This window comes from Narcine bancroftii, chromosome 12 (assembly GCF_036971445.1).
Source record: "Narcine bancroftii isolate sNarBan1 chromosome 12, sNarBan1.hap1, whole genome shotgun sequence".
Taxonomy (NCBI): domain Eukaryota; kingdom Metazoa; phylum Chordata; class Chondrichthyes; order Torpediniformes; family Narcinidae; genus Narcine; species Narcine bancroftii.
In genome coordinates this window covers 60,200,322-60,220,321 of record NC_091480.1, presented here as the reverse complement: position 1 = coordinate 60,220,321, position 20,000 = coordinate 60,200,322, and the positions used below count along the sequence as shown (strand labels likewise).

The following is a 20,000-nucleotide window of genomic DNA, read 5'->3' as shown; positions in this document are numbered from 1 at the left end:
AAACTGTTTCTCTCTCTCTCTCTCTCTCTCTCTCTTCTCTCTATATCTCTCCCTCTCTCTCTCTCTCTCTCTGCATGTGTATGTTTGTGCGTGCGTGTATGTATGTGTGTATGTGTGTATGCGTGTGTATGTTTGTCTGTGTGTACGTATGCGTCTGTGTGTGTGTGTGTGTGTGTGTGTGTGTGTGTGTGTGCCTCAGGGGAACTCGCCCACATCCCCATGGGAGTTGACAAGTGCTTAAAAAATTACAACATGGATGGAGTTTTACTTTGAAGTAAATCTTGAAAGTCTACAGACACAGTGGTTTAAGTAAAGACACAGTGCTGGAGACGGTTCCCTAACCCGGTAAAGTGGAGAAGTACTCGCCCCTATCCCTTCTCGTGCGCTGTCTCTCTCTCTCTCTCTCTCTCTCTCTCTCAAACTCTCGTTCTCTCTTTCTCCATCCAATTCTCACTTTCTCTCTTGATCCAACACTTTCCATTATCTTGCATCTGGATATCAACCGAATTATTTGCTTATTTAATTATCTATCAAGCTATTTCTCGTTCAATCCATCCACATATCCATAGTTATGAATCTTTTTCAGTTCGGCACAGACTAGAAGGGCCGAAGGGGCCTGTTTCTGTGCTGAAGTATTCTGTGCTTCTCTGGTTCTATCTTTCCACTTGTTTATGGCTATGCCCTCTCACTTGTCTGTCTCACATGTATCTGTCGAGCCATCAATCGTCAACCCTTCCTGCCGCCTATCTAAATGTAGTTACTGCTCATCCAACATTTACCGAACTGCGTTGGTGTTGAGAGTGACCGGCAAACATTAGGTATTCGGGTGGCCGGCCGCCTTTGGAACTGCTCTCTGAATAATTTCCGTTGTTATTAATTTCCCTTTCTCCTGTCGTTTCTTGTTTTTTTTTTACTTTTATAAAATACGTTTTTAATTGCGAGCGACGAGTTTGTGATGCGCTATTTGTTCGTTCTGCAATCTCCAATCACCCCAGCTATCCAAGGTTGAGTGAATTTTGCAAATGTATATTCGATCTGATGCCTTTTTTTTCCAGATCACTAATGTGTGTTTTGTTTTGATCTTTGCAAGCCGAGAAAGAGACCTGTCGAAGTCAATGGGAAAAGCAGAAGAATTTGGGCCTGGAAACTGTAATATGGTTGGCAGGCACGTCAACGAAAAGTTATTACAACTCACAACACTGGACAGTTGCTGGGACAGAGGGACAGACAGACAGACAGACAGTCAGAGACAGAGAAAATTTACAACCTTTGCAATAAACATTTACGAAGTATTCGGTATGTGGATTGGACTGCCTTTATCTTGGGAAGGATCTCAGCATGAAATGTTTCTTTCTTGATTCCGCCTGAATCAAGGAATTCGGCCTGAGGCACGATTAGCGAATGAAAACTTCCCTCCAACATCCCCATACCTCGTGTGTGTGTGTGTGTGTGTGTGTGTGTGTGTGTGTGTGTGTGTCCATCAAACTCACCCCTCTCCCCTCGTCACCCCGCCCCCACCCCACACCCTCTCTCTCTCGTCTAGGAGATGTTCGTCCAGTGAGCTTTTCGGCAGGTTCGAAGACATTATCTTGAAGAGGATACTGTGAGACCTGCTGAGATCCTCCAGAAATTTGTATTTATTTTTAACCTGAGCTTCTCGATCCCTTTTCATCCACCCCTCCCACCCCACTCTTATGTTTCCCACCTTTTTAGAGGATTCAAATTAATTACCTCCTCACGCCTCAAATGCAATGATCGGTCGGCGAGAAAATGGGTGAACCGAATGAATGTGAGGACAGATTCATTGATGGACGCGGGTGAGTGTTTGGTTTTATCAAGTTTTGCGTGGGGGTTTGGAGGAGGGGATTGGGAGGGTGATGAAGAAAAGGAGTCGAAAGGTGGGGGGGTTGGGGTCTGCGTAGAGTTTTGATGGAGTTTCATCCCGGTCATAATTCTAGATGGATTCTGCTAATTGGGTGAGCAGTTAAGGTCATGACTGGTTACTCTAGTGACGTTATTGGGGTTCCTTCCTCCTCCGGGAGAGAGTTAGCCAATGAAACGCCGCGGAGATGCGAGCCCACCTTCAACAGACCGGGTACGTCTGTGAATGTAAATGTCTGTGCCTCATCCCGCCTGAGACCTCGTTTCCCCTGACCCCCCCCCCCCCCCCATAACCTAACCCCACCCCCAGATAAGATGCCACTGTCTCAGATGCAGTTTCTCCCGCCACTGCAAGGCAAACATCCGGGTCCTTCTGTTGACGTAAACAGAGTCCCGCCTCCTCACCTATGCCGTCTTCCCCCATTGCCTCAGAAACCTCTCCTCCACTCGTCCATCCTCCTCATCTCTCTCTCTCTCACACTCTCCTCCCCACTCCTATTTCCCCTGATACCCATCATTCTCTCCTTTTGTTATTGCCTCTCCTTTTCCTGCTTCTTCCCCCTCTCTTCCCCTTTCTGTTCTGGTCACCTCATTACAAGAAGGATGTAGAAACGATGGAGAGGGTGCAGAGGAGATTTACCAGGATGTTGCCTGGATTTGGAAATAAGTCTTATGAGGCCAAGTTAACAGAGCTGGAACTTTTCTCTTTGGAGTGTAGAAGGATGAGAGAAGACTTGATAGAGGTCTACAAGATTCTGAGAGGCATAGATAGGGTGACCGGACAAGCATTTGCTTCCATGGGCAGGAGTAGCAAACACCAGAGGACATGAGTACAAAGTGAGGAAGGAAAGTTTTGGGGAGACAGCGGGGGTATGATTTTTACACTGAGAGTTGTGGGTACCTGGAATGTCTTGCTGGGGTTGGTGGTGGAGGCTGAAATAGTGGGGGCATTTCAGAGACTCTTATACAGGCACATGGATGAAAGGAAAATAGGTTACGAGGTAGGGAGGATTTAGTACCTTTTATTAGGAATATATCGGTTGGAACAACATCGAGGGCTGAAGGGCCTGTACTGTGTCATAGTGTTCTATGTTCTCCCTGGCATCTAGGTTAGAACTTTATTCCTTGGGGCGAACAAGAACGAGGGAAGATTTGATCGAGGTTTACAAGATTATGAGGGGTATAAATAGCGTGTATGAGAATAGGCTTTGTCCATTTAGATTGGGGAGATCGATACAAGAGGTCATAGTTTTAAGCTGAAGGAGGGAAGTTTGGAATGAGCTGCCATCCGATGTGGTGAGGGTCGATCTTGTGTTTTGATATAAATTGGATAGATACATGGATGGGAGAGGTCTGGAGGGTGATGGAATGGGAGTAGGTCAGTGGAGTTAGGGAGATGATGATCAGCATAGATTAGATGGTCTGAATAGCATGTTTTCTGTGCTGTAGTGTTCTATGGTTCGAACCATAAGTTGGAAGGAGTGCAGATGAGATTCACCGGGATATTGCCAGGATTGGAGGGGTTGAGTTATAGGGAGAGGCTGGGACTTTAGTCCCTGGAATGGGGGTGGCTAAGGGGTAATCTTTGGAAGGTTTATAAAATCATGAGGGGCATAGATAATCTTTTCCCCAGGTTACAGAACAATCTTGACATTCAAAAGACATTTGAACAGATACATGGAGACAGGTTTAAATAGAAGGATGTGAACCAAATGCAGGCAAATGGGACTCTCCCAGAATCCCAATTTGGTCAGCATGGTGGTGTTGGGCCGAATGGTCTGCTCCATGTTATAACTCTATCCCCTTCCACTCCACCACTCCACAATGCTCAGCCTTCTCTGTCCTCTCTTTGCTCCCGAATTCTATACAATTCACCCTGCTTCGCACCCTTATCCTGTCCCCAAGCACTATATTTCTCCAACCACAGAGTTCCCAAATTAGCCTGAACTCCCCCCACCTCCGCCCTCACCCACCCACACACAATTCCGGAACTCCATTTCTCGCCAGTGTCATTAAATCTTTAACTACTACCCTTCCCCTGACTCTCTCCTACCCCAATCTCCTTCTGCACCCCAATCACGCACAAACTCACTCCATACAAATACATTGCACAGAGAAAGCATCAGCCAGAAAGCTCTGGGCAGATAGCATACCACAGGGACAGAGTCCACGTTCAATAGACTCAGAAAAATGGATGGAATTTGTAAGCAGATTTAAATTGTGGAGGAAAAATAAATCAATGAGATGGCATAGGTCAGAAGCAATTTTATGTACACAGACAATGTTAGTGATAATGAATGTGTGCATATTGAATATTACACACACGTGTATATAGTCGTATGTAATATTTAATATACAGTATAGATAATTCATATTATATATTGTGTAACTGTACAATATAAAGGGTATATACATACAATATAATGCATGGTGTATATAAATTACAGTACATACTGTACATATATTACTGCATATATAGGGTAATTTAGCGTCTGTCCATATATGTATAATTCGTATTTACATAGATAATATGGAGCAATAGACCCAGGGGTATGGGTACATGGCGATCAATGATGGCACAGGCAAGCGTGATGATAAAGAAGGCATTCAGAATGTTTGCCTTCATTGTTCAAGTAACAGTTCTGGGTACCCAGCTGTAGGAAGAATGTGGCTGAGTTGGAAAGGGGGCAGGAAAGATTCACCAGGATGTTCCCGTGACTCCAGGGCTGGAGTCACAAGTAGAGGTTGAATAGGCTAGGACTTTTCTCCCTGGAATGTAGGAGGCTGAGGGGTGATCATACAATCATGAGAAAGGACTTGTTGGGCTTTACAAAACCATGTAAAAGGTATTTTTCCCAGGGTCGGGGAGTTTCAAACCAGAGGGCACAGGTTTAAGAGGAGAGATTTAAAGGGGACCAGAAGGACACCTTCTTCACACAGAGGGTGGTGGGTGTGTGGAACGAGCTTCCTCAGGAAGTGGTGGAGGTGCGTACGAACACACCGTTTAACATACATTTGAACAGGTCCGCGGATGGGAAAGGATTGGAGGGAGATAGACCGAACGCAGGGAAAGGGGACTCGTTCGGTTAGGGGACTGGGTCAGCCAGAGTGTTGGGCAGAAAAGCATAACTCTATGATTCTAATAGAATGGTGTTGGTCCTGTTCAGAGTTGTGTCTGCAATTTTTGGATTCAAAATTGGAAGATGTAGACAAACCTGTTATCGACCTATCTGAGGATGCACGTGTGTTTGTATGTGTGCGGAGGTGTGGAAGGGTGTGTGTGTGTGTAAGTATGTGGGTGTGGATGTGTGGGTGTGTGTGTGTGTATGAGTATGTGTGTGTGTGGGTATGGGTGTGTGCGTATGAGTATTTGTGTGGGTGTATATGAGTATGTGTATGTGGGTGTGAGTATGTGTGCGTGTGCGCGAGCGCGCGTGTGTGAGTGTGTGTGCATGTGTGCGTTGGGGTGGGGTCGATGGATGTGTGTGGATGTGTGCGTGGGTGTGTGGGGGGAGTAGGAGTGGATGGGTGCATGTGTGTGTGTGGGCATGAATTATGTGTATATGTATGTGTGTGCGTGCGCGCGCGCGTGGGTGTGTGTATATGCGTGGGGGGGATGGGAGTGGATGGGTGTATGTGTGTGTGTGTGTTATCGTGCTTGAGACAGGCGAATTAGAGATTATATATGCCTGAAAGAAGGGAATGGGTAGAAGCGGAGACAGGGAAGGCGAAAAAGGGAAAGAGGCGTGCGAGAGAGATGGAAAAGTCGGGTAAGGTTAGATATTATAATTACAGTTCCCATGTCTGCGCGAGATGTGACGATCGAACGCTTAGTCGTTAAGCAAGAATAAATGTGAGAGGTTTCATGATTGCGGCGTGGTGACCCGACATCGGCTGCTGCAGAAATGTGTGTACAATAAAAGCGTTGCCATTATCACAAAACTGCTTTTGCGCTGACAACAAATATTCCGAAGGCAAGAGTTGAGACCGCCGGTCATCTCGTCCGGCGCCATTTTCCTGCACCCACCACATATCCCTTCATTCACCGAAAATCATTTAAAATGTGGCCTCCCGCCGCCCTCTGGAGGGAGGGAGTTCCGCGGAACCTTCCCCAGACAGGGGAGGAGAGTTCTCCCACCTCTGTCCCCTTATCATGAGGCTGGCACCCCTGGTTTGGGACTCCCAAGCAGGAGTAAACATCCTGCCTTCCCCTTCTACCATTATTAATCGCCCCCCACCCCCCCCCACCAAAACCCATCCCTTACGTTTCAACTAGTTCAGGCCCGGCCTGTTCACACTTGGGCCACATTCCTTCTGTGGCCTCGGTCAACGCATCATATCACCTAACACTCATTCCTGAAATATCTCGTTCCCTTCCATCCTCCAATTCCCTTCCGTTTTTCAAAGCTCCCTGTTTCTTCCATTGCCTTTCTCAAGCGAAACCCGTCCAGGGCCTCAGTAACTCCGCTGGGAAGAAAGCTAAACGTGTTGGAATGTTTTCTAACAAATCACTGTTTAACTAAACGAATTGACATGTAGTTCTGTCTACTTTGGCCCTTGCTGGCTACGGAAGGCTCTGTCTGTCTCTTCGGTGTGTTCATGATAGACAGTTTAATGTTTGACTGGGAAATTTAACAATTTTTATTAATATCGTACAATTGGGGAACAGTGCTACACAACACAAAACACTTAGAAGCAGGCAAAAATACATGCATGCACACACAGACACGCACACGCACACACACACACGCACACGCACACACACACACACACACACACACACATACACACTTATTGTACAAATTTAATTTAGACCCTCAGAGGAGGCCACTCAACCCCTTAAACATGGATATAATCACCTCAATACCATACTGTATCCTCGCCCTCTCCGTCTCCCTCTCAACAAGGATGCTGCAAAAACGCCAGGTTTATCAGGGGCACCGGCCTCGTATGACTGATGGCATCTATGTGAGGCACTGCCTCAAGAAGAAAACGCCATAGGGGGCCCCATCACCCGAGTCACAACTTCACCTCACTGCTCCCTTCGGGCAGAAGGTACATGAGCCTGTTGTCTGAAACTTTCGGGCTGTCAGCTTCCCCGTACTACCATAAACGTCTCCACGGGGTGGGGGGGTCAACAAAATATCTGTCTGCACTATTGAAACGTCACTTTTTTTCTTATACTAGTTGCAACTGTAAATTTTTATTTTGCTATGTTTTTTTCGTGTATTATCCCCTCTTCTGCCTCGCCACGTTGTAGTAATTTCATGACCACGACTGCAGTTGGTGTATCTCACATCCCCGTGTAGCTGGAGCAAGTGGGAATTTCGGGGTATCTGTGCCTTGTAGTGAAGTGCGTGACGATACATTGACACCTCATCATCATCAAGAAGAGTTTCATCTCAATTTTAAACGGCATATCCCATATCCTGAGACGGTGACCCTGGGTCCTGGACTCCTAGCCAGGGCGGGAATTCTCTCGGAATCCATTCTGTTGAAACATGAAAGGATTTTATAATTTTTCAATTAGAAAAGCTTTCCTTCTCCTAACCTCTGATGAAATCAAACCTGGTCAATTCAGTCTGTCTGAGGACAAATTCAGTGAAAAGGTATAATAGGGTTCAATATCGATTGGCAAATGAACAAGGAAGGGGTGCTGCAGATATTGTTCATCTTATTTTCCGCTGCTGTGTTGTTAACCGCTAGGACACAAATAGACGTTGGGGGTAAAAAATATAAATGTAAAATGTATGCGGGGTGACGTGCCAAGCAGGAGACTTAACAGAAAAATCATCAGACAGTTCTTGTCGTCCGTTTTATTTAATTCCACAATCACAACAGAATCACAATTGTTTAAGGGTGAGACTGATTTAATTGTTTCAGCCCGTATGCGTGTACGTGCATGTCTGTGTGAGAGGGTGAGGGGGAGGGGGAGAGAGAGACACAGACAGACAGACAGACAGACGGGCATTCTATATTGATCTGTGTGTGTGAGAGGGAGAGCGGGAGAGAGCGAGAAAGACAGACAGAGAGAGGGATATACTGTATTGATCTGTTGTGTCGATGAGAGAGTTGGAGAGAATGTGGGTATTAATGTCTATGCGTGTCGATGAATGAGTGTCTGTGCGCTTGATAGAGGGAGAAAGAGAGCAAGAGATAGAAAGGGGAATAGACTACTATGTATTAATGTGTGTCTGGAGGAGAGAGTGGAGAAAATGTGTGTGTTGGCGTGTGTGTCTGTGTGAGAGAGGGGTTTTTTTTACTCACAGTGCGTGAACGTGTATGAGTGAAAAGGTGTGACTATATGTGGGAAAGGGATACATGTGTCTTAGATAAAACATCCGAATGTGTGTGTGTGTGTGTGTGTGTGTGTGTGTGAGAGAGAGAGAGAGAGAGAGAGAGAGAGAGAGAGAGAGTGCGCGAATGAATATGAATAAATGTGCATGAGTGTGAATGTAACTTAACTACATCCCTCTGTCGTTACATTTGTGAGTGTAACTGTTTGTGAGAGGGAGAAAGGGACTTGAGAGAGACAGGACGGAGGGAGACTTTATGAATGTAACCAAGGCGGACATTCTCACTCTAATCGCCGCCACAATGTCGCCGCAAAAACACAAAACATCCTTCTAAAACTTAATCGGGTTCAATCGGAAATCGGTGATTTCAGTCTTGGCGCTTTATTTCATTTCCATGCTCGTTTATAAAGCACAGCAGAACAGATAATGTTTTAACGTCCGTCCGTCTGCCTTTTGAAGAGAACTAACCGCCCGATTTCCTTTTGATCGGTCAGAGTTCGGCCCGAATAACCAGGGAAAGCTTTCCCTTGACTTCAACAAACAGCAAATAAAATGTACCATTGAAAGAAAGGAGGGGGGGGGGGGACTGTTAAATTTATGCCCAAGTTTACGACTGGTTTGGAAATTAAAATCTTTGGGGTTCGTGTTTTTAAAGCGCTTTCGTGTTCTTGGAGAATTCTGCGCCTCGATTTCCTTGCCGCTAATCTCCAGTCCAACTCCAAATTCTACAACATTTCATACATTCGTTGTTGTGTAAAATTGTCCAATGTTGTAATGGCGAATGTGTGTTAAATATCGAATATAATCGTTTTAGTTGTGTGTCAAATGTTGAATATAACTCTGTGTGTGTGTGTGTGTGTGTGTGTGTGTGTGTGTGTGTGTGCGCGTGCGTGTGTGTGTGTGTGTGTGTGTGTGTGTGTGTGTGTGTGTGTGTGGTGAAATGTTGTGGATATGTTCCCAGGTGTGCTATATATATGTATACATATATATATATATATATATATATATATATAATATATATATTATATATATATATAGATATATATATAGAGAGAGAGAGAGAGAGAGAGAGAGAGCCTTTATTCTCTGTGTGTTAAATGTATATTTAGTTCTGTTGTGCACCAAGTATGTGTATATGTGTAAAGGTGTGTTAATTATGTGTTGTGTGCTAAATATTTTGTAGAATTCTTTGAGCGTTGTGGAACTGCTCTAAATAATTCTGCTGTTTCTGTTATAATTGTGTAATTGAGCTCTATGTTAAATAACGTATATTATGGCGAACTGTTGGCGCTCTGTGATAAATACCAGTTTTAATTGGCATTCAATATGATGCATGCCTCATATATATGCAATGCGGTAAATATCATGGATGGTTGCGAGCGTGGTGTAGGTGGCAAATATTATAGCTTGGTTTGAGATGGGTTGGGGATTTTATTTTTAAAATGTATCAGCGCACTGTTCGTGTATATTTGTTAAAGCGTATTTACTGTCCAATTTTGCTTTTCTTTGTTCTCGCCGCTGCCTCGAGAACCTGTCGGGTTTCTTAAATCTTGGAGGTTATAAAAACATATTCCTAAAAATAGTTCGATCTAATCTACCAATTATATAGTTATACAGTCACATAATAATACAATATGGAGCTATTATGTAAAATAAACAGCTGTATAATGGATGCGTATATTTTATCTGTTTAAATAGCTATCGATTAACATTAGGAATCTAGATAAGTATCGTGGATGTAGTTTTTAATCGAATTTTACGTATAAATATGTATGTATATACTGCATCTTTTTTATGTTGGCATATATATCTAACGTTAATATTGAAAGAGAGAGAAATATTTCTGGATGGGGTTGATGTTGACAGATGAAATAGTTCGTTGGATGGGTGCTTTCAAATGAAAGATAAATATTATTTTTAAAAGGGAGTGAAAATATGGGAGAGAGGAGGAAGAAAGGGGAAAATAATAATAAAAAAGGGTAGATTAGAGGTGTAAAGCAAGAATGGGGCCTGGATTGTTTTTTTTACGGTAGAACCACGCGAAATTGGGCGCGGGTTTCTGAGGAAGATTGCCCACGGTAAAAGCTCAGTAATCGCACTTCAACCCCTTTCCAGAGGGGGTTGCGAGGCGCAGTTCTGAACAATTTATTGCCGCATCACTTCCGAGAGTGGAAGAATAAGCCATCGAGAACTATCATTACTAACAGGCGATTGTAATCTGTCTCGGACACAGATAACGCGGTCTTTTTGTGAAGCTTGTTGCGAAATCTCTCTGATGCTTGCTCTCTATGCCTGGAATGTTTGAAAGTGTACGTCAGGATAATCTGTCAATTGAAGCTCTGGCGACCAATAAAACAAGGCTTGTAAACAGCTAGCGCGGTTTGTAAAGAAGGAATCATTGTAACGCTAACTAAATGGAGCTGGGTGATATATCATTTAAATATTCAGTAAAACATCTATTGCCCGATATTGACTTCAAGCAGTGTGCGCAATTCAAGGTTCCAGACCTTATAATCTCTGTATGAACATATTGAGGATGTTTGCACGTTTCTTAGGATATTTCAGTTGCTTGTGAGTGTGTGCGTTTATATTTTATGGGTAATGTGTGCTATAATACATTATTCACAGAAAATATTAAAATCTTTCAGTGTGTGTGTGCGTGTGAGTGTGTGTGGTGTGTGAGTGAGTGAGTGTGTGTGGTGTGTATGTGTGTGTGTGAGTGAGTGTGTGTGTGGTGTGTGAGTGAGTGAGTGTGTGTGGTGTGTGTGTGTGAGTGTGTGTGTGTGTGGTGTGTGTGTGGTGTGTGAGTGAGTGAGTGTGTGTGGTGTGTATGTGTGTGTGTGCGTTGAATCTGCATTTTCTGCACACGAACACACTCATATAGAATGTACAACTTGTACAGGATGAATTTTATATGCAGCAACAGCTCATATATTTAAAATGTCGCAGCAGGATTTACACGTGCTGACAGATTTTGTACAGTAACCTGCCGTATTTCAGAAGGTCGCTACACAATTTGAAATGTTTTTTTTTAAACAATAGCACGGCATTTTCTGTTGAATGGGGAGTCAAATAAATATCGAATTACTTAACCTCGATTATATTTGTTTTCCAAATTCCTTCTTTTCATCAACAAAGGTGGGATTTTTGATGTTTTGCAACGAATTCCTAAAATACGAGCAAGAGAGAGAAAGTTTAGTCGATACATTGCTGGTGATATACAAAGTATTTAACGGCCATTTGAGTCGATAAATTGTGACAATAACACAATAAAACGCGCGAAAGGATGAAACTTTTGCAATTTATTGGGACTCCCCAGTGAAATGGTTTTTACTTAAAGACAAGAATCTCATCCACCCAGGATGTATTAATTCCTAGCCATTTTTACACCGCTTTTCCCAACTGTTTTAGAAATGCAATGCTTTGGACTCAATTTTTCTTCGAGAATATTCGCCAGATGGACAGCCGCTTTGTTTTTTATGTAGATGAAGTTTTTTTCAAAATAAAAGTTATGGTGCAGAAAATAAAGTTGGAAAAGGAAGAGACAAAACAGTAGGCAAATAAGACAAAGCAAACAAGGTTGCAGAAAAAGAAATCCGCGAGCAAGAGATAACCCGAGAGAAACCGAGAGGGAAGGTAGAGTGAGAGAGAGAAAGGGGATGGAGAGGAAATTGCAAGAAAAGAGACAGTGAACAAGAGATACATTGAGAGGGAGAGAGTGGGGTAAGGGGTGGGCCGGGTGGTGTTGGTGAATAGTATCAGCGAGAATTGGAGAGAGAAAGATAGAGAGGCGAATGAGAGAAGGGGAGAAAGGGAATCAGAAGTAGAAGCTTGCTTCAGGCGACTAAAGCATTTTAAACAATTTGAATGAGCCCTCTCTCTCAAGCCAAATTTTAAGGCTATAATTAAGTAATCAGCGTATTATGTAAAATACATTAAATAACTCCAGGTGTTGAGGGATTAAAGATGGGATGATTAAATCCTTATAATATTTAACCTTTTCTGGATCATATCTGGTGTGTGTGTGTGTGTGTGTGTGTGTGTGTGTGTGTGTGTGTGTGTGTGTGTGTGTGTGTGTGTGTGTGTGTGTGTGTGTGTGTGTGTGTATGTGTGTGTGTGTGTGAGAGAGAGAGAGAGTGTCTCTCTCTATTTTCATGTGTGTCTGTGTGAGTGTGTGTGTGTATGTGTGTGTCTCTGTGTGTGTGTCTCTCTCTTTCCGTGTGTGTGTCTGTGTGAGTGAGTGTGTGTGTGTGTCTCTCTCTAACTCTCTCTCTCTCTTTGTGTGTGTGTGTGTGTGGGTTGTAAAATTATTTGTTTCAAGGAGTTGGGAATATTTATCTTGGAAACAGGTACAAGGTGGCATATAATTTAATCAAAATACATTGAGATCGGGATGGCGCTGCTTTTGGTGGATTCACTTTGCATCAAATTGAACTTTTTGAAGGGATGTCCGAAATCTCCATTTACATAATTGAAAGTAATTTTTAAAAATCCACAGTTTCCCCCCCAAAAAAGTATTTGCCCTTAATATTTTTACATCTCTCACGATCAGAGAACTTAAATGAGTCCACTCAGAGAACAGATTATAAATAGTTCTCGATTCAAAAATTCCAAACTTTATGAATAGCGGGGGCAACTTTTCCACTCAAACTGGGATTGGAAGATATCTTTGAGCAAATAGTTCAGAAGCAGCTGTGCACAGCATTTTTTCTATTTTATAAAGAAACGTGTACTTTCAAGAACTTGCAATTTCTCGTGTTGCCCCTGGCTAAAGAACACCACTGCATGTAAATCCTGAGAGAATGTTCACTTCCCATCCTCCGCCAGTTTCTCTTTGTATACTTTCCTCGCTCCCCTCACCTTCCTTTCTCTCAGTGCTGGTCCCTTCCTTTGCTGAACTCCATTTATCCTGTAAAACGGTGCCGTTTCGTTTCATCCCTCTTGCTTTTACCACGACCTCACTTCTTCCTCATCCACTCCCTCTCGTTCTTCCATTTCATCCAAATCCTTTCCTTTCCCACTCCCTCTTTCACTTCTCTTACATCTCTCCATTCCCTTTCACTGCAATCCTCCAATAGTCCCTTTCATTGTCCTCCCTTCCTTTTCTTTCCTCCCTCTCAACTTACCTTCCTTCCATTATCTCGTCCCCTCTCTCAGCTTCCTCCTATATCTGTACAGCCTCTCTTCACACACTCTTCATCCCTTTAGTCTCCCATTAGCACCCAAACCTTCTTTGCTTTCTTTCCTTCCTATATCACCCCTGGTTTAATTCCCCTCCCGCTCTTATATCAACCCTCCTCGCCCTCTGCTTCTATACCTATCGTATATACCAGATCTCAATTTGCTCTCCGTTCCTATCAACCCCCTCCCTCTCCTATATTACCATTCTTCCCTTCACTCCCAATGTTCACTCCTTCCCCTTCGGCCCCCTCTCCCTCTCCCTCCATTTCCTTCTTGTGCAGAAAGAAGATTGCAAGTTTGTTGAAAATATAGGGTGTGTGTGTGTGTGTGTGTGTGTGTGTGTGTGTGTGTGTGTGTGTGTGTGTGTGTGTGTGTGTGTGTGTGTGTGCCTATGTGTATGTGTCTGTCTGTGTGTATGTGTGTGAGTATGTGTGTGTGTGTATGTCTGTGTGTCTGTGTGTGAGTGAGTGTGTATCGAGTGAAAGAGAAAGAGAGAAAGGGAGAAATCTTTTGTGGGGTAGTGATGTGTCGCTCAAACAATAAGCCTTTAATATAGATGCAAAACAAAAAAAAATCACAACGGCATATATATTTTAATTCAGTTAATACCAGCAAAGAAACCGCGAAGATTAGAAGCTGGGACCATCTTGATATTTGTTAGTTCACATAGAGTAATATCGTTTTTGTCTCCGATTTCTCCTCTCTATCTATCTTTCTCCCCTCACCTCTTTCTCTTTCACTTTCTCTCCCCCTTTCTGTCTCTCTGTCTCTGTTCCTCACCTCTCCCTCAGTCTCTCTATCTGTCTGTCTCTGTCTCTCCCTCTCTCCCTTTCACCGTGGCGCCAAAGTTGCCTTGATGCTGACGAGAGCGAGACCCTTAGCCGGTGAATGAATGTGTGTGAGTAACACTCGCTCCTTCTCACGCACACAAAATTCCCAATTTTAAAAATATCTGGACACTTCTCTTTTATTTTGTGCCCCACTGATATCTTCCTCCGCCAACACTCCCTTTCCCCATTCCTCTCCCAGACACTGTGATTGGACGTGGTCAAGTCAGCTGACTTTGCATTTCAGTGTACGAACCTGAAAGAATGCTGTCTTTATAACAATCTTGTTATTAGATTCAAAACTCCAGTGCAGTTAAATATTTAAATATATGTACACACATACTTGTCTATTGCTGATATTGCACGCTGTGCAGGACAGTGATCCCCGCTTAGAATTATGAATTCCTACTATCCCAGTCCTTCGCTGCCGTGCCATGTCGCCGGCAGTCAAGATTTCCTCCCCAACTCTTTCGACTCCGCTCGACATTTCGTCGCTTACGGAGCCACGGTTCCTCAAAGCAGGATCTACCCGGCGCCTTATTGTCCTCCCGCGCAAGACGGCGCCTGGTTAGGCCGAACGCCGTTTGATTTCGCTTTGTATGCGGAAAAAGATCTCTCCCAATCGTCCTCCGCCGCCGCCGCCGAGTGCGGACAACATTCGGAAAACTCCCGGCAGCGACCAGACGATCAGAAACACAGCTTCCGAATTTATCCTTGGATGCAGCGAGTAAATTCACACAGCGGTGAGTTGCACATGTGTTCGACTTCGAAACAAACCAGTCTTCCCTCAGAGGTTAAAAAAATACAGAGAAGCAAAAGCATCTATTCACACGCGCCCAGAAGCGCATATTTTATGGTGGAGATAATGTTACCTCCTGCATAGGAAAGATAAACTTGCATCATAGTCAAAAAGAAAATATTTTCTGTGTCTGAGAGAGGGGGAGACGATTGTGGAATGCAGTAAGTGAAAGGCGCATTCACAGAGGAAATAGAGACAGGCAAATCCGAGATATTTTCATAACATTTGATTGTATCGCCCATGGGAGGAAATATACGGGTCTAGAGATAAAACAGATCAATACCGACAACGCAGGAAAACATAAATAGGGAGGGAAATATATTTATTGCAGATTTTAAAATATAGACGGGATGATGCGCAGATTAATGAAATATATTTTCTTTCCACGTTGCAAAGTTTCCAGAATACATGATCAATATGAGAGGCATGGAAGAGGGAGTGGGAAAGGTAAGGATTAGGATGAAGAAATGGAAGAACGAGGAACGGAGAGGGAGCGGATGCACTGTGTTGCAGGGAGAAGTTATAAATGTACGTCGTCATCGATGTTTTTTTACTCCTTGGTATTTGCGTCCTTGAGAGGGGTGTAAAAATAGCATTAAAAGACGGACTAGAAGCCACTTATATATCTGCATGTCGACGGATTAAAAGTTCTACCCAGAAGAAGCACGTGTAAAATAGATAGGGAGTTTAATGCTCGTATTCTATGAGGAACTGCTGTAACAGAGAGACTGATATGCTTTCTAACGATAGACGATGCAGTCTGTGAAGAAGTATATGATACATGTAGATATATACCAAGATATGAGAAAGATTGTGGTTTATTGTTAATGAAAAAGTATATTAAGGAAAAGAGAAATATTGCGTGGAGAAAGTAATGTATTGAAGATATAAATCTCTTACGCTGCAACGTGTTGTATCCCATATATCATCTGTGTGCATCCTATTGAGTGTGTGTGTGTGTGTGTGTGTGTGTGTGTGTGTGTGTGTGTGTGTGTGTGTGTGTGTGTGTGTGTGTGTGTGTGTGTGTGAGAGAGAGAGAGAGATTGGTATTGACATTTTATGGAAAAGCGGAAATGTAACATTGAGGAAGATAGATTGTTTGATTGGGCCACATGTCATGCATACAATGTATTTCGACAACGTATATCGAGAAATTAATTAACATTTATATTCTACAAGAGGCACAAATATCAGATATAGAATAAAGACTACGATATATAAGAAAGTGACAGATTAATATCTACATTATATGAAAACGGTTATTATATCGTATTAATCCCTTTTATATCAGAGCAATTAGTAGTTAATTTGCATAAGAAAAGGGAAATGTTACATTTAGGAAAATACTGACGAATCGGGAGAATGATGTCTTCATCAAATGAAAAAGGCTACATCGTTTTTCCTAAAACATATTATAGTAAGCTTACAGAGGGTAGATTTAATGTGGTATGATTAGTGTAAATATCACATGTGGGAAAATAGACCAATAAAGAGGAATCAATCACTACCTGAGGGAAAATACCAAGGTGTTATAGAGAGTACAATTTCATACATGAGACAGAGTGGGTGCGAAACTATAATGACCATCTTTATATCATTAGGAATATTATGTATGTAGTTTCGTATGCGTGAGAAGATTGTTCAAAGAAAGGACTAACAAACAGGAAAAAAGATGGAGATGTTGTAAAAAACCATGTCCGTGTAACCTGGAGGGGAATGTGGATGACCATCAATTTGTGGAAATATATAAATTAAGGAGGGAGAAAAAAATATCATATATGGAGTGGAACAAGAAAATTAATTCATGTGATTAAAGTGAATATGTCCACGTTAAACTAAGGAAGACTAAAGCACACGTGCACACACACACACACACACACACACACACACACACACACACACACACACACACACACACTACAATCGAGCAGACAATTCACTCAGAGATAAGATCAAAAGCATTAAGATATTCAAAATATTCTGTTCAATAAATTGAAATGTAATTTTGAAAATAATGATTGATATAAAGTTTAACGTTTCTCGTTATTCATCTATATATCTATATTTATCCATCAATTTATCTATCTACCTGTCTATTTATCTTTCTATCTATCTGTCTACCTATCTATCTGTCTGTCTGTCTGTGCATAAGCCTCTGTATAAAATATGGGTATAAAATTTTATATGTCATATATGTGTGTGTGTGTGTGTGTGTGTTATTTATATAATTTGTATTTCTCCCTCTCTCATACAACATATGTACTGTGTATGAGAGAAGGGCTGTCATACAAATATCCATTGAGTATAAGAATAGATCTATAGGAAAATACGTCTCAAATTCAGATAAAACAAATGTATCACAAGAGGAAACCTATCTCGAAAGGTGTCTGCAAGATTTCATACAAGTTACATCTGAACAGCTCTGGGCACAGTTGCAGATTGAACAAAATCCATTAGTGAAGTACAGATGATATTATGTGGTGTGTGTGCTTATCCGGACTTTAATTGAAAGGATGCCAGTAAATGTGTACAGTCAGACTGTGACATTTGAAGCAACGTTTCCTCGTGTGTTTTTTTTAACAAAGCAGGGAATGAGTATATGTTAAGAAGAACATTTAGAAAATGATAATTTAGCAGAATGTGTCACCAGTTTGAGGAAACAATGGATTCAACTGCAATCGAAGCAACATTCCACTCACTCAGAGATTAGATCAGAAACATCAAGCCATTTTCAAAGTATTCTGCTGAATACACTGAAACATATTTTTGAAAGTAATAATTGATATAAATTTTAACTGTTCTAATTTTTTTCCCTCCTTTTCTCCTTTGCACTGTTTATTCGTCTCTCCTTCTCCACTTACTTCCCTTCCCTTTCTCCCATTAACCTTATTTCCCTCTCCCTATCCCAATCACCCATCCTCTCTCTCAAATCATCTCTCCTTGCTCCACAATGCTCTTCCTTTCCCAACCCCTCTCTGCCCAATTCTCCACCTCCCAAATCTCTTACCCCCTCTCTATCTCCCGCTCACCAATCTTCCAATCCGCCCCAATCATCTCTTCAACCATCTCTTCTTCTCCTACAATCTTACCCTCTCTCTTCAAACATCTTCCTTATCCCCAATCACCCCTTCTGGCCCCAATCACCTAACCCACCATTCAAACATCTTTCTCTCTTCAATCCCCAACATTCTTTCCCCCATATGTCTCCTTTCGCCGATCATCTAACCTTGCTCCCCAATCATCTCCCCTCTCCATTCACATGCCCCCTCACCCCGATTACATCTCTCCTCCTCCTAACCATCCATTCCGCTTGCCAATCAACTCCTCCTCTCCCAACCTATCCCCTCTCCCTAAACATCTCCCCAAACATCGAACCCTTCTCCACAATCGCCTCCCTCTCCAACTCCCTCTCTACTCCTTCCACCACACGGGTTGGGGGTTGCTATGCGTTGTGCAGGTGTGGGCTACGGCTCGGAGCGCAGGAGGGGCCGCCAGATCTACTCTCGGTATCAGACGCTTGAACTGGAGAAAGAATTCCACTTCAGCCGCTACCTGACGCGCCGGAGGCGAATCGAAATCGCCAGTGCTCTGTGCCTAACGGAGCGCCAGATTAAGATCTGGTTCCAGAACAGGAGAATGAAATGGAAAAAGGGAGGAAATCACGGAAGTGCCTCGGCGGCCAAAGGCCATAAAACCCCAGAGGAGAAGGGGCATGATTCGGAGAAGCAGTCCCGGGGGCAGGAAACATATGATGCCGCTCTCAAACCCAGCGACCCGACCGAGTAAAAGCTCATCATGCTACCTTGAGATATATACATCACCAACATTCACGAGTTATCAGAACTTTGGTGGCGATGGAGAGAAGAAAGGGGGAGAGGGGGAAGAAAGAGAGGAGAGAGAGAGAGAGAGAGAGAGAGAGAGAGAGTGAGAGAGAGAGACAGAGAGAGAGAGAGAGAAGAGAGAGAGAGAGAGAAGGGGATACACGACTATTCTCGCAATGTTTACGATCCAGATGTGTGTCTAAATCAGTCTAAGACAGATCAAAACCTCTAAGCTGTTGTTCTAAAATAAAAGAGTCCATTATTATCCAAAATCAAACTGTACAGCGTCGTGTAAAAATTATGTTCTCGGCGGCGGGTGGGGGAGGGGAAGAGATGTGTTCGCCCTCACTTCACTTTATTGCTTCCCTTAAAATATAACACCGAGTTAAAAATTCAGCAGATTCACCGAGACATTGCTCAGCAAATCTACACAATACACAATAAAACAAAACGCCGACAAAAGAAAGTATTGCCTGTTGATGCAAACACTTCACAAATAAACATATTGTCTAAACACAAACGTATGCAGATGCGCACAAAATGATGCAAACTCCAAAATAAAAATGTTTTCAGATACACACACAACTCAAAGATACACATTCTCATAACAGAAATGTCTACAGGTACACATACAACACACAGACACAAAACCCGAAACAGAATTGTATTCAATACACAGAAAGATGCATATTCTTAAAAACAGGTATATATGCAGCTAATGCACACAACGCAGTTACAAAGGGTCAAAACATCAACATATACATAAACACGTGTTTCTGTGTGTCTGTGTGAGAGAGAGAGTGTGTGTGTGTAGGGATATGTGTGTGTGGGGATATGTGTGCATGTGTATATGTAAGTGTGTGTATGTGTGTCTGTGTATATGTATCTGTGTATATGTCTCTGTATGTGTGTGTGAGAGTGTGTGAGTATGTGTGTCTGTGTATATGTATCTGTGTGTCTGTGAGTATATGTATCTGTGTGTCTGTGAGTATATGTATCTGTGTGTGTGTGTGTGTGTGTGTGGACGTATTCCTAAAACAGACGCACACATGCAGATAGATGTTCAAAGAAATGTAAACAGGCACAAGAACATTATACAGAATCTCAAAGTAAAAGTGAATACAGATGTACACAGAACTCACTTTCTCAAAACAAACGTGTACAGATGTACACACGATAGAAAGATGCTTTCTCA

At 42.7% G+C, this 20,000-nt stretch overlaps 1 protein-coding gene and 1 long non-coding RNA gene across 2 annotated transcripts in view; one reads left to right on the top strand and one right to left on the bottom strand.

Moving 5' to 3' along the window:
- Positions 1–6,619: 6,619 nt before the first annotated feature.
- LOC138746833 (uncharacterized) overlaps positions 6,620–20,000 on the bottom strand; it is a 17,558-nt gene continuing 4,177 nt past the window's right edge. Inside the window, exons 2-3 of the long non-coding RNA XR_011347140.1 lie at positions 11,271–11,345; positions 6,620–7,372 (exon numbers count right to left, since the gene is read on the bottom strand). This is a non-coding gene — a long non-coding RNA (uncharacterized lncRNA). The remainder of the gene's footprint in view (positions 7,373–11,270; positions 11,346–20,000) is intronic.
- Positions 14,545–19,057, top strand: LOC138746832 (homeobox protein Hox-C6-like). Its single transcript, XM_069905360.1, has 2 exons — positions 14,545–14,928; positions 18,442–19,057. Exons 1-2 carry the CDS (start codon positions 14,583–14,585, stop codon positions 18,768–18,770), a joined length of 675 nt encoding a protein of 224 aa, XP_069761461.1. The 5' UTR covers positions 14,545–14,582; the 3' UTR covers positions 18,771–19,057.